The 14,904-nt window shown below is 33.8% G+C and overlaps 1 protein-coding gene across 1 annotated transcript in view; it reads right to left on the reverse strand.

Annotated features, from left to right (window-relative positions):
* Nucleotides 1–1,026: 1,026 nt before the first annotated feature.
* Nucleotides 1,027–14,904, reverse strand: part of Usp12 (ubiquitin specific peptidase 12) — a 36,948-nt gene continuing 23,070 nt past the window's right edge. The window contains exons 4-8 of the mRNA XM_048801000.1: nucleotides 10,537–10,682; nucleotides 10,359–10,442; nucleotides 3,955–4,152; nucleotides 2,939–3,017; nucleotides 1,027–2,128 (exon numbers count right to left, since the gene is read on the reverse strand). Of these exons, the coding sequence (XP_048656957.1) occupies nucleotides 2,027–2,128; nucleotides 2,939–3,017; nucleotides 3,955–4,152; nucleotides 10,359–10,442; nucleotides 10,537–10,682 (609 nt within the window). The 3' untranslated portion in view covers nucleotides 1,027–2,026. The remainder of the gene's footprint in view (nucleotides 2,129–2,938; nucleotides 3,018–3,954; nucleotides 4,153–10,358; nucleotides 10,443–10,536; nucleotides 10,683–14,904) is intronic.

The following is a 14,904-nucleotide window of genomic DNA, read 5'->3' on the forward strand; positions in this document are numbered from 1 at the left end:
TTACCCTTTTTCTCTGTACAGAAAAACTGCAAAAGTACAGTTTTAAGTCCCAAGAGAATTTGGTTTAAGCCCTCAAAATATAAGCACTTCCACTGCTCAGACTTTCCTCACATTCTTGGTTGTGATTCTCTGTGCAGTGTCAGTAGACCAGGCAGGCTATATATATAATTTGTATAAAACTACTCCAGCCAGGGTAAGGCATTAGAAACTGCATCTTAAAAACGAATTTGTCAAAATATTGATATTTAGTATGAATACTAAATATTAAATATCATAGTTTTCTTCCAGCACATCTGTCTAAGCAACCCAATTAGCTAAGTGACCCTGTTAAAGATCTGTTTATGGGATGAATAGGTGAAGTCATTTCCTGAGCTAAAAGATACAGATAATAACTGTTAAAATAGCAGCACAAAAACCACTCTCTTTTGTTGTTTGTTTTTCCATAGTCAACAATTTTAGTAAAATAACTTTAAAAAATTTAGAGAATTTTAAAAAAATTTATGGCTGAAAAGATTTAATTTAAAAAAATCAAATGCCTGATTACTATTATTTTGAATATAATTTTCAATTGTTTCCTGCAGTTACATTTAGCCACTGTAAGACAACTTACCGATGCATGGAAAAATGCCAACTGCAATGGTTTACATACATTTTACATTACATTTATTACTATTTAAAACCCTCAATAGAATGATCGTAAACAAATTTTCATTTCTGAAGACTCAGATTTGTAAGGTTGTGGGGAGGGGACTTGTTTTTTGGATCACGGGTCTATTTCTTCAAAATGTAATCTTGAAAAGGATTTTAGCTACTATCCAGGCTTCTAGGGTTACAATGAATATATCACTTCTTTCCAAGTTAAAATATAAGACATTTGAAAATAATGTAACTGCAATGACATGAATTTTTCCCAAGTGTGGCTCAACTTGGAACATTAAAATATTCAAGAACTCTAAAGACTGGTATATCACCACTGCACCAGAATTGCTTTTATCATTCCAAGAACTACAGGGAATTTTTAAGTTGTTGTGTTTTTTTGTTTGTTTTTTAGTGAAATTAAAGCAGAATAAAATAACTGACTTATAAACTATGACCAAAGAATAAATATTTAGCCAGAGATATCAGTTCCTCCTGAAAAAGAATATTTACCTTTTCTAACTGCAATTTTTCCAAGATATCTTAGTGATTTCAGATAAAATTTTAAATTCACTTTAAAAATAGAAACAAACTAAAGGGCTACTTAAGCTGACACAACTAATAAAAATATGCTAAAATTTACTGACAGAATCATGGGCACTTCATACGATACTTAAAGACTCTACCAGTTTTAAGTAAAATAAATAAGGAAAAAATTATAATTACAAAGCCAGTCTTTCCCCTTGGGGAAACAAAAAGCCACTTTTGACCAATTGTTCCCTACATATACATATACTGTATATTATTATAAGCTTCTTCAGAGAAGCAAAACATATTTGTCTTCCTGACACTGGATTCTAGTATCTGTTAGTTTTTTTTTTATATCAGGAAGGCAACTGCAAGTGTTGGGCCCAAAAGTACTTCTGGTTTATGCTTGAAAAGACCATGGAATATGCTTCTAAACATACCAAACACAGGCATGTGTGCAGTGTGTTCAGTATCCTCTCCTTTAGTCATCAATACAATCTAGCACAGATTCCAATTCTTTCTACCGCACCCCCAAGGAATTCAAATCATTATTGGTGCATTAATAAAGAGAAAATGCATATCAACAACTGGAAGGCTGTTTTACAAGAGGAGCTGGTATCTCTGATTTCGTTTCCTTGTTGTATGGAACTGCACAGACAGCATGATACCTGAGCAAATAAATCAACTACCATGATAGGAAGGGCTTGTTAATCCAGAGTCTTTGCTTTATTGTGTGCAAAGTGTGCTACTGCCCCCTGAGCTTCCTGCAATTCTCTTTTCTTGAAAAATCAGTGCTTGATCCTTTCCAAAATAACCAGAGAAGAAATGAGGCAGAAAGTTATCTCTTCATCACGGTTCCCCCTCAGTCCCGAGACTGATAGAAAAGGATGTAACCAGACTCAGAGTTCTTTGAGATATCTGATGTCAACCCGTAGAATTCTTCAATAGCTTGTGCATCTATTTTCTGTAAGGTAAAAACGAAAACATCAGGACATAAAAAAGCTCCGGACAACCAGAATGGCTCAATTTAACAATAATAATAATAATAATAATAATAATAATAATAATAATAATGTAAGAGAATGGAATTCTCTTACATGGCTAGTGGGAAAGTAAAATTAGTACAGCCACTTTGGAAAAATGTTTAGCAACATTTATGAAGCTGAACATGCAACTACCCTTTTATTCTGCAATTATACCTCTAGGTTTAGGTTGAATCATATAAAACACACTATTGTCAATCATTTTGGACTTAAAAAATGGTATTTTCCAATGATCTGACCAAATATAAATCCAAGAAAAGTTGAGTATATATTGTCCAAAAAAGGATTTGTGCAAGAATGATTAAAGCACTTTTGCTCAATAATAGTTAATAATGAAAAAAGGCCAAATTTCTCAATTGGTATATTCATATAATAGAAAAGATCAAAGCAATGGAAAAGAACTACTACTACCACTATAGGCAACAATGGAACCGAATTGCACAATATATTAATATTATATTAATAAGTGAAAAGGGTCAATTACAAAAGTCAGACTGTATAAATCCATTTATACTCAAATAGTCAAAATTAACCTGTTTGGCCACGTAAGCTCCAGGCTTGAACATTATGAATTTAAAAAGTAGGAATCAGCTTACAATCTAAAGACCTGGACATTTATCTAATATTCATCATCAGCCATATGTGATTGAGAAACTGTGAGGAAAAAAAATGTGAAAAGTAAAATATACACATAACTTTTTAAAAAATTATAAAAATAAGAAACTACTTACTTCTACAATGTCGTCATCAAACAACAACCAAAAATCATGACTCTTAACTATTGCAATATAATGGCCTCGATTGGGACCACTAAAACAAATGAAAAAAAAGAAAGAAAAGTTAATTTGGTATGAATTAACTTCACTGATATTACTTTCATAACCTAAATTTCAGGTTCTATAGAGAAACTAGAAAAGATATCTATTATCTGTTCTTTCTAAAACAAACTTAAACCTACACTGGTTTTAAATGCCATCCAATTTTAAAATCAAACCATCAGTATAAATTTTCCAAAACCAAGGGGAAAAATGATGAGTATCCTATTTTTAAAAATTATTAAAGGGAACTGTGGGCAGTCATTGAAAACTGTGTGTTCCAAATCCAAGTTTTCATTACATGATCCTCTTTAGTCTAGAATTTTTGAGTTATAAATTTAAAAAAACAAAAAACAAAAACAACCCAAAACTTCTCTCCTCCTACTTCATGCAGAGAATACATGTATACCATGTTGTGTTGGAAAGGTGCGTGAGTAAAAAGACTGCACACTAAATTAGCCAGTGATAATTACTCACACTGGTAAATCAGAAAAGTGAACAAGATTATTTCCAAAGTTATTTTAAATGTTTTTCATAACCATTAACAAAATGAACACCATATCAATTCACCTGAGAAATTATTTATTTTGTAAAATCTATTTAGGCAGCATCATTTTACCAAGAACCACTACTACACACATGCACAGGTGCGCACACACACACCCCCCCCACACACGTGCCCGCTCGCACACACACACACAACCCCAAAACTGACAGACTTTAAGTTAAGACATAGTGCCCTTAAAGTAATAATATAAAGGCAATAGTTTAATATAACAAAGTTTTAAGGAAAAATGTAAAACTCCATTTTAAAGTAAGTAAACTTGTCTTATAAAGAATAAAGAACGTCTAAAAGCTCTCCATTAGAATCATCCACGAACATCCTGAACGTGTCTGCTCTATTCACTATATGGCTTCAGAACTGCAATTACCTTCCACAGTGAACCACAACAGCAACAAGGTCGTACATTCTGTCAGGATTGGTTGCATCACCTGAAGTGTTAAACAGACGGAGTTCTAAAGGAAAAACTACCCGATAAGAAAGTTTTGTGTATCGATGAAGTTGATCCATATATTTAAATCTCTTCAGGTGTAGAGCTAGAATCATAGGCAGTTTTTTAACTTTCATCCTATTTTTAAAATAAAGATGAAAAATATAGTTTCACAAGAGACATCCACCATGTTCATATCAAACTTTATGATTTCGACTTTACAGATAATAGTCCAGCACTACACAGTTTTACATATTTCTACCAATTATTTTTATATTGGAAAACCGCATTGTCACCATCACCAATTCATGTAACAATTTGGTACAACATTCAATATGGCTCGGAAACAGGGAATGACACCAGTCCTTCATTGAGAAATCTGTTTTTCAAACACAGACCCCATATAAAAAGACTAAATAAATGAAAATAATGCCTAGGAGCAGTGGTAGAAAAACATGTTCCTTGAAGCTGCCAATTACAATGGACTGAGTGTAGATTGAAACCCATTTGTTCTATCAATCTAGTTAAAGCAAGAACAGACTGACAATAGGAGAATGAAACAAGAGAAGTATTAAAGATCACTGAACTAGGGGTGTATGCCAGAGTTAAGAAATAGCTCCATATCAAGAATGATAATGACATACATCCTAGAAAGGGAATAAAATAACCTGGAAATTTAGGACTTTAGTTTTTTAAATGTAAAACCAGGCTTACCTTTACATTTTCATGATCTTTGCTATGAGCACCAATGCTATTTCTCCCCTGAGACTATCTTGGCATGTCATCTACAACAGTCTATTCTAGATTCTAAGGCCAGCTCTAGAGTTAAGCTCTCTAGCACAAATGATTGTACTCCTCACTACTCTATCAACTCTTTATAAATGTCAAGATTACATGGTAAAAAAAACTTATGGTTCATTCTCTTTTTCTAAGATCCGAACTCCTGGCATACAGAAACCTTTTCTTTCATTTTTATTTCTCTATGACCTAACAACATGTCTAGCACATGATAGATACTTGCCTATTTTTTTTTTCATTTTTTAATTTTAGTTGTAGATAGACACAATACTTTTATTTTATTTATTTATTTTTATGTGGTGCTGCGGATCAAACCCAGCTATAACCCCAGCCCCTACACTTGCCTAATGTTGCAGAACTCAATTTGATATGGGTTCAGTGGAGCAAACTTTTAAATTTCATAATTCAAAATGAAATTATGTCATTGCCTCTAATGAAGGGGAAAATAATTTCATAAAAATACATTAAACCTGCATTCTACAAATCTTAAATATGGTAGGCAATTTATTATTCCAAAAATATTTACTGTTTAATCTTGCCTGTTTTTAAAAACGACAAAAATCACACCTAGCCATTCCTTGAAAACAATCTAGTAATGTGAATAAATAGCCTTTATGAACTGTCTCAGAAATCTCATTTCTTTAATATAAATTGAATTTCATCTCAAATATAGCACTTATGAGAAAGTCTATTTCTAGAATAATATGAAAAATTCGAACTATTCAGCAACAAGAAATGTTGAAATAAATTACAAAACAAACATCAGAGAATATCATACAACTTCAGTCAATGACCATGAAAGTTTCTAAGGGGGAAAATAGTTTTTAGAATTGCTAAAACAAAATCTTTACAGAATTACTAAGTACCCTTTGAAAATTTCCAATGGAGTATAGATGCAGAAGAATTTTCTTCACATAAAATAAATGTCAGTGTTAATTGATGGCGATCAGTAAAGACCAGGAAGGAGAGAGAATGGACATAGCCTGATGGTTATGAAAAATATCCTTTGAGAAATTAAAGAAGAGGGCTGGGGATATAGCTCAGTTGGTAGAGTGCTTGCCTTGCTCGTACAGGCCCTGGGTTCAATCCTCAGCACCGAGAGAGAGAGAGAGAGAGAGAGAGAGAGAGAGAGAGAGAGAGAGATTAAAGAATGGGGGCAGGGGAATCCAAAAAGAGAGAGAAAAAAAAATCTAAACGACAACATATAATATGTTTGATCAGACAACACATGAAGGCTATGAATATTATTTGGCAGAGTTCCTCTCAGAGAAGAACTATCAACTCTTACCAAGAAACCAAACACCCAAAGAGATAAACATTAGATTGTCACATTATTATTATATTAATATATTATCACATATTATGATATTAATATATTATCACATATTTAGGGAGTCATATTTTAAAAATGAAGACAGAATAGCTAATAAAATTTCCCTCATACTAAATGGTTCTGGAAGAAAAATGGAAAAGCATTTGGATATATATACATTAGGAATGTGAAATTTATTATCCTGCAGCAGAAGAAAAAAAGAAGTTATTTTTTGTTCAAAACCAATTCTATCAAGACACCAAATAATTGACAGGATTCTTGTTTTCCTTCCATTCAAATTTGAATGGAAAGAAGTTATACATCAGGGCACCTTTGATCACTGCCTCTGTTTTCAAGAAGACTGTCTCAGAATGTAATATTTTTTAGAACTATGGGTGTAGCTTGGTGGTAAAGCACTTGCCCTAGGTTCATTCCCCAAAACCCAAAGCAAAGCAAAAAAGAAATAATGTAAGAACAACATTTTTTTTCCTTTTTACTATTTATAATTTATAATCTGCAAACTGACTTACAAATCAATTTTCTATTTAAATTGGTTCCTTCTAAAAAGATTATTTACCACCACATAATTATTTAAAATTTCTATGAACAATTTATAAAGTTACCCCTTTTCTTGCTTTTACATCTTTAAAATAATGTGATTCAGTTTGTACTCCAATAGATATTTAATCTTTCCTGATAATATCTAATTATAATTTAAAACTATATTTAAAAAAAAGAGAAGAATGGAAAAAGATATGCCAGGTAAGCATTAATAATATGCTGGTTATTCTGATATCAGAAATGTAGACTTCAAGACAAGGAATATTACCAGAGACAAAGAAGGACGCTTAAAAAAAAATGAGGGTCAATTAACTAAAAGGACATAATCTTAAAAATATAATTAATGTCAAAACATCAAAATTTTATAGAAGAAACAGACAAATACATATAATCAGAACTGAAAAGATAAAATCTTCATAGGACTAAATATCTGTTGAAAATAAAAAGCATTTAACAGGCTGCTCTCACTTACAAAAAAATCAGTGTACACAGGGAAGACATTAACTCCTAATTATGGATTTAACTGACATTTATGGAACACTATCCCAAATGGTAAAATACATATTCTTCTCAAATACAATTAGGACATTTACCAAGCTAATGGACAATAAAAGCCATCTCAATAAATGTCAGAAGACTGACATCACAGAGTATGTCCTGATAAAAACAAACAAAAATTTAGAATATACTCCAAATATGCAAACAAAGCAATACACATCTAAATAAACCATGGGACAAACAGAAAATCACAAGGGAAATTGGAGTATTTTGAAATGGACAACAATAAAAATACAATTTCCTCTCTATTTTAGGTTATATTCCCCCAAAGCAGATCCAGAGACAAAGGAACATGCCTGTGACTTATTAATTATGCTAGTGCTCCCTGGGGAGGGAAGGAAGGCGAGGAAGAGTTCAATCCCAGGCAAAATCCCAGAGAGGGCAGTTCCACTCAGTTTTACAGGGAACTGCTATGAATTTCACCTCAGATTTCTCCCAAGCACAGCAAGGCAGCTAGGCTTTCACACCCTCTCAACACCTGTCAGTCACCCATCAAGGACTCTGAATGCTGAAAAGAAATTACCAGAATTCCCCCAAATTCCCTTCTCCATCAGCCCCAGGGTGTGAGGCAGTATATTGTGCGGTTCTGATCTTCGAAGAGGAAGGATTAGATAAGGAAGCACTCCAAAGCACTTGAGACCAAATAAGGGGAACTCCTTAAGAAAGGAGCCTATTTGCAAATACATTCTGGAAAAGGCTACCTTATAAAACCTAAATTTCTTTTATTCTATAAGTCTCCTCAGGAGTCTACAATATAAAAGCAAATTTTATTCTATAACAAATTCATTTCATCAGTAATATTTATTTTGTGGTGTTGTAACATTTGCAGAAACCATTTTTCAGTGTTCTCAGGTTGAACCTTTTTGAGTGACACAGTACTTCGAGTGCATACTTTTATTGTGGTTAAAAAAAAGTAACGTAAGGTGTATCATCATAACCATTTAAGTGCACAGTAAGTACCACAGTACTAACTATATGAACATTAGTGGCACAGCATATTTCTAGGACTTTTTTATTTTCAAACACTAAACAACTATTCCCTTTCCTCTTCCCTAGCCGCTGGCAACCCCGCTGGCAACCACTACTCTATTTTCTAAGACTTTGACTACTTTTGATACCATATAAGGGAAAATACAGTACTTGTAGTTTTGTGACTGGCTTGTTTCACTTAGCATGTCTTCAAGGTTCATCCATGCTATGGCATGTAACACAAGATTTCTTGCTTTTATAAGGCTGAATATTGTCTGCTATATGTATATACCACATTTTCTTTATCCATTCATCTGGGGAGGGACCCTTGGGTTCCTTTCTCCTTTTGGTTATTATGACTAAATGTTACAATGAACATGGGTGTGCAAATATCATTTAAGAGCCTGTTTTCAATTCTTTTAAAACATCAATGATATATTTAAATTGTTGAGGAATCTGTTTTCCATAGCAGCTGTACAGTTTTGCATTCCTACCAACAGTGCACATGAGTTTCAACTTCTCCACATCCTCACCAAAACTTTTTTTTTTTTTTTTTTAAATGGTGGCCATCCTCACAGGTGTGAGGCAGTATATTGTGTGTTTCTGATCTGCATTTTCCTGATGTCTGATGATGTTGAACATCTTTTCATATCCTTGCTGGTCATTTGTGTATCTTCTTTGAAGAAATGCCTATTTGAGTCCTGCATCAATTTTTGAACTGAATTATTATTTTGATTAAGCTGCAGTTATTATTAATATATTCTGGATATTAACAACTTTTCAAATATATAGTTGGCAAATATTTTCTCCCATTCTGTAGGTTCTTTCCACTCTGTTGTTTCCTTTGCTTTGTTGAAGTTTTTAAGTTGAACAAACAATATGGTTTATGTTGGACAATTTTATTTCTGGGAATCTGGAATTTGGTGTGTGCTAGGCAGAGGGTACTCACGGTACTTGCCCCCAATATATCTCTTAGGCAATGAGTCTCTAACGAGATTCCCATGATGTCGCTATGCTAGAGGATAAGTGTTTGTATGACTCCCCTGAGACAATGACTCTTGGAGGCTTGCCTGACTTTCCTGTTCGCTGACTGTGATGTGTGTCCTTTCCTGGTGATAAAACTTGGTTGTGAGCATGATTATTTACTGAGAACTATAAGTCCTTCTAGGAAACCACCAAACATAGGGATGCTCCAAAACATGGCACACATCAAAATTGTACGCTGCTTAGCAGGATATAATGAGAAGAGTAGAGCCTCACTTCTGTTTCTTATGATTGTAAGGTGAATCTAATCATGCAATGATAACATTGGAGTTATTCTATAAAATAATGAACCTATGGGTCTCACGAGAGTTACAATCATTAAAGTCAAGAAAAGACAAAAACTTTACCAAATTTACTACAGAGACATGAAAACTTAAAAGTAATTTGTGATTCTGGAATAGATCTTGCTTTTATAAGAAATTAATGAACTAGGTTATGATCCTAGAATCAGACCTGCATAACAGTTGAATGTCTATTACTTTCCTGATTTGAATGAACATGTAGAAAAACTTCTTTGTTGGTAGGAAAAACCTACTAAAGTATCCAGGGTCATGAACCACAATATCAGTAACATAGTTTTAAATGGTGTATTTAGGGTGAGGGGGGAAAAAGCATTCCTAGTATTATTCATACAGCTTTTCTCTAAGTTTGAGAATGCTCCAAAATAAAAAGCAAGGTAACAATGATAGTGATGGTTACATTCCTTGACACCAAAACCAGCCTTTATGATACACTAGAAGAACATACAATATCCTACCACAGAACAGCAGAAACTTGGATGGAGTGCAAGATGGAGTGTCTCCAGAGGGAGACAAAAGTCTACAAATAATCAAAAAAGTTTCAAACATTTTATGTGTACTAGTTTTTGATTTTTCATGCAATCATTAACTATACAAAATCACCTGAGGTTACAGAGTTTATAACCAAAGCAATGACTGGGTAGAATATCATTTATCTAATAATACACAAGGAGCCTTAACTGTTGTGACAACATTAAAAATTTTACTCAATGTAAAATTTCAAAGATCACTTTCATCTAGAAAAGCCCATCTCCAACACCCATGGCCAAAGAATCACTAAAACATCCAAGACACCAACTTACCGTTTATGTGCTTCCTGCTTGCTGCGACACTCTTCACAGTAATATTTGTATTCACTGCACAGAGTTTCTGTGTTGCTAAAGCCCCTGTATAAAATTCAAAATAAATTTATTTTGTAAATCCCAGAAAAATCATAAATTTGTTTAAAAATATTTTAAACAAAAATCAATAAATTTCTACCTTAAACAATGAGTAATTGATGTGTTTTGTTCCACGTCAACAGAAAGGTCTAAAAAATCTTCATCTTTGCTGCTTATCTGTAAAAATAGGCAATTATCTTTGATTTCTTCAAATATTAGGAAATCCCAGGTTCCCAGTTGACAGAATTAAAGCATCCTATTAATCACATGAAATTATTCTTTTTCCTTAAGTTCAAAAGCAAACTACTTGATTTGGATTATCCAAAAGGACAATGAATATATAACCCTTGTCACCTGTATAGATAAAAACACCAAAGTAAACATGTGACTGATTCTCTTAGTACCAAAGGATAATATGCTGGAAAATTTCATTACTTTCCAAAATCCTAGTATTATTTCAAAGCATGGAACAAATTATACTACATATAATCTTTCTTTAAAAACAGGCTGAGACTGAATCAGAATGCTTGACAAAGGACATGTTAACTGCAGTGCTTTTTTGAGAAAATAAATTTAGTCCAAAAGGTCAAATTACAATCTTCATTTATAATCTACCAAAACTCTAATACAAGTTTTGTTTTATGAGTGAAGCATCTTATAAAGTTACTCTTACCTATTTAAATGAAAACAGGACAGAGCTTGAGATAAATTTCACTATCTTTTCCCTTAAGTCTAATCCCCAAGTGAGCATATCAGAGACATGCCTGAGACATGAGCCTTAACTGCTGCCTCTCATCCATACTGACTATACATTCAGTTGATTAAAGGTTTTCTTGTTTTAAAAAAGCATCAATGTAGGCTGGGGTTACAGCTCAGTGGTAGAGCGCTTGCCTTGCACATGTGAGGCACTGGGTTAGATCCTCAGCATCACATAAAAATAAACAAGTGAAGTAAAGATATTGTGTCTGTCTTTTAAAAATCTTTTTTTAAAAAGCATCAATGTTACAAGCTCAGTATCATGAAGTTGTGATTAAAGGGCTGTACACATGATATAGTTAGACAGCAGTAAACAGGGTACTGTGTATACTGTATTAATACATAGTTAAAGGGAATTTCAAGAGTGGTTTTTATTCTACTTAATTTCTACATTAAGCTCATCTTGAAACCTAAACTCTCACATAAAATACTATTCCACTATACAACACAAAGTAGAATAATACTGTAATTGAGAATCTCAAAAAGAAAAAAAAAATCAGTGAAAAAGAAAGGGGAAGAAAGAATTCAAAAACAGTAAGGGAACATGATATATTTAAGGAAAAATAATTAGCCCAAATTAATAGGAAACTCAAAGGTGACAAGGGATAATACAGCAGAGGAGGCTAAAGCCAGCTGAGACAGGGATTTATGTCTAGGCTAAAAAGAAATAAATATTAAAAAGCCTGGATTTAAGAAATTTGTTTCTCAGAATGAGGTTCTCAGATATTGCCTCAGGGGTCTGAATTTTAAATGTTTACTTTTAGGATAACATAAAAACTGACAAGTTTTTTTTATGTTTTAGGATAACATAAAAACTGACAAACTGCTCTGGATCATCTAGGAATATCTGAGTTCTATGTTTGTGGCTATGATTATGTTGATTCCAGCTAGTCATCAAGCAAAGCAGTATTTCACTTTTACAAGTGGTTGTAGAGAGAAACCTGATAGCTGCTCGGCTAATATAATGTATCTTAATGTCATATCCAGTTATTAGGAGATACCAGCCCAAAACTCAGGGAACACACGGTGATCTCCATCTGAGACTGAGCTTGGGATTTATTAGCACATATGGTAATTAAAAATAAACAGTCCAATGCAACATTAAAAGCAACCCACAATGAAACCCTCAGCAACACCTAAAGAAAAAATGGAAAAAGAAAAGCCAAGAATTGAGACTGAGAAGGAACCTTCATAGAACAAAGAATACAAGATAGAGTTACAGAAGACAGTCTGCTCCCCACTGAAACATTAACTGCCACATTAGTAAAATACATGTACTAGCTCCTCCAGAAAGCCATCTCTCACCTTCCAAACACTTTCTATTCCCATAGTACATTTGGTCTACCATTTTCTGACTTACAGGGCATCTTGCGCTTACTTTTACCATAACACTGTGCAGGAACTATTTATTATTGGCCGGTCTTCAGTATATTACAAGCATCTTGATATCAGAGATTTAATGTCTTAATCATCTTCTTATTCACTACTTATAGTCTACCTGGCATAGTTAGATCTTAAATATTTGTTCAATACTGAACAAAGAAATGATAGTCACTCTTCAGGGGTCCTGGATTCTATCCCTCTATTTTAGTTTGACAGAGACATGGCACTATGATCAATTACTGAATCTGTACAATGATGAATTTTAATTCTGGGGAAATATTCTCAATTGATGCTTAATTCTTGTAAAATGATCTGCAAATATATACTGCAGGCTACAGAAGGACTTAGTGAAGAATGGACAAAAAGATCAGTATCTATGCCTTACAAGTCACATTAGTAGTTAAGCTCTTTGAACGAGAAGGGTTGGTATAACTTTCTCCTTCAAAAATGTTGCATCTCTAACCCCTCCCATTCCTACACTACAAAACATACTTTTAAGGGCATTGGCAGTGTCCCAAAGGCATACAGAGGGCCCCAAATATACCTTGCTAGCCTTGTCCATTACTGCATGTCTTAACATGCTAAGCAAATTCAACTATTTTGCTTCTCTGAACAATACTGAATGATACATATTCTGACATCTTCTAACACAAATCAAATTACATTAAAATAAACATCAAGATACTTCCAAATTTCCTGATTACACCTATTATTCCAATAAAATACTATCCTAATGACTGACACTATGCTTCTCAAAGCTTGAAATTCAGTTATAGGAACATTTCTCCTTACAAAACACATCTAAAAACTCCTGCTAAAGTAACTAGAGTCCATGCAGATGAGTATTTAGCCAAATAATTCCCGACAGCGAACACTATCCAGCTGTCATTACTGCAATTAACTGATGCCTGCAGCATAAAAACCAGCTTATACCAGAGATCCTTACTCTAACCCAAAACATCTTCAGAGACTACTATTAATGTATTCAAACACTCAGGCACACCTCCTACACTTGGCTTGAATGAGGTTGACCACTACGACTTTGTTTAGGAAAGGGAATTTTATTTGTTAGTATTGTGTCCTTCATTAATTAAAATTACATTATAGACAATACTCATTAATTAGATAATGCTTTATTTAAAGAGTCTGATCTGTCATTCCACAGTTGAGAAACTGGATGACAAGTTTAAGAACAAAATGAGATGCTGTGTTATCTGATCTGATCAATCTTTAAGCTTCATCTTTACAAAGTATCCAACAAAAGGGATACATCCTCTCCTTAAGTGTACAAAATATGCTTCAATTTTTCTCCCAATAATACAGTATACATAATTACAGGAAAAGGAAAAACAACTTAACATACAGCCATATGCCACATAACATCTTGATCAACAACTGGCTATACACAGAATGGTGGTCCCATCAGATTATAACAGAACTGAAAATTTTCTATTGCCTAATGATGTCATAGCCATCTTACTGTGATACAACACATTATTCATGTATTTGTGATGATGCTAGTTGTCAACAAACCTACTGTGATGTCAGCTGTTTTAGAAACAGTACAGAACACTTGATGGTAGTTTTGTTACTATTTTATGTATTTACTATAGTTGTAATCACTATGCAGAGTATTTTCTTTCGACAGGAAAAGGTTATTGTAAAAAGTATGTTTTGTGGGCTGGGGTTGTGGCTCAGTGGTAGAGCGCTCACCTAGCATGTGTGAGGCCCTGGGTTCAATCCTCAGCACCACATAAAAATAAATAAGTAAATAAAGGTATTGTGTCCAACTACAACTAAAAAATAACATTTTTTTAAAAAGCATGCTTTATTACACTGGCAGCAGCCTCATACACCATGTGTTTACCATATCTCTTGAGGTCATGTCAAATAATTGACTGATGGTATCTAGTTTGTGTAAGTACCCTCTAGAATGTTCTACAATGACAAAGTCACCTAATGCCACTATTATGGTTTGGATATGAGGTGTCTCCCAATAAGCTCATGTGATAGACAATGTAGGAATGCTCAGACAAGAAACGATTAGATTATGAGTGGTAACCTAATCACTAGAGATGCTTACTCTAACCCAAAACATCTTCACAGACTACTATTAATTATTCAAATACTGAGGCACATCTACCCATTTGATGGGTAACAATTTGAATGGATTACTGGGTGGTAACTGTACGCAGGTGGGACATGGCTGGAAGAAGTAGGTTACTGGGGACATGTCCTTACGGATCATATTTTGTCTCCTCCCTCTCCTCCTCCTCCCTCTCCTCCCTCTCCTCCTCCTCCTCCTCCCTCTCCCCCCTCTCCTCCTCCT

This window comes from Marmota marmota, unplaced genomic scaffold, assembly GCF_001458135.2.
Source record: "Marmota marmota marmota unplaced genomic scaffold, marMar, whole genome shotgun sequence".
Taxonomy (NCBI): Eukaryota; Metazoa; Chordata; class Mammalia; order Rodentia; family Sciuridae; genus Marmota; species Marmota marmota.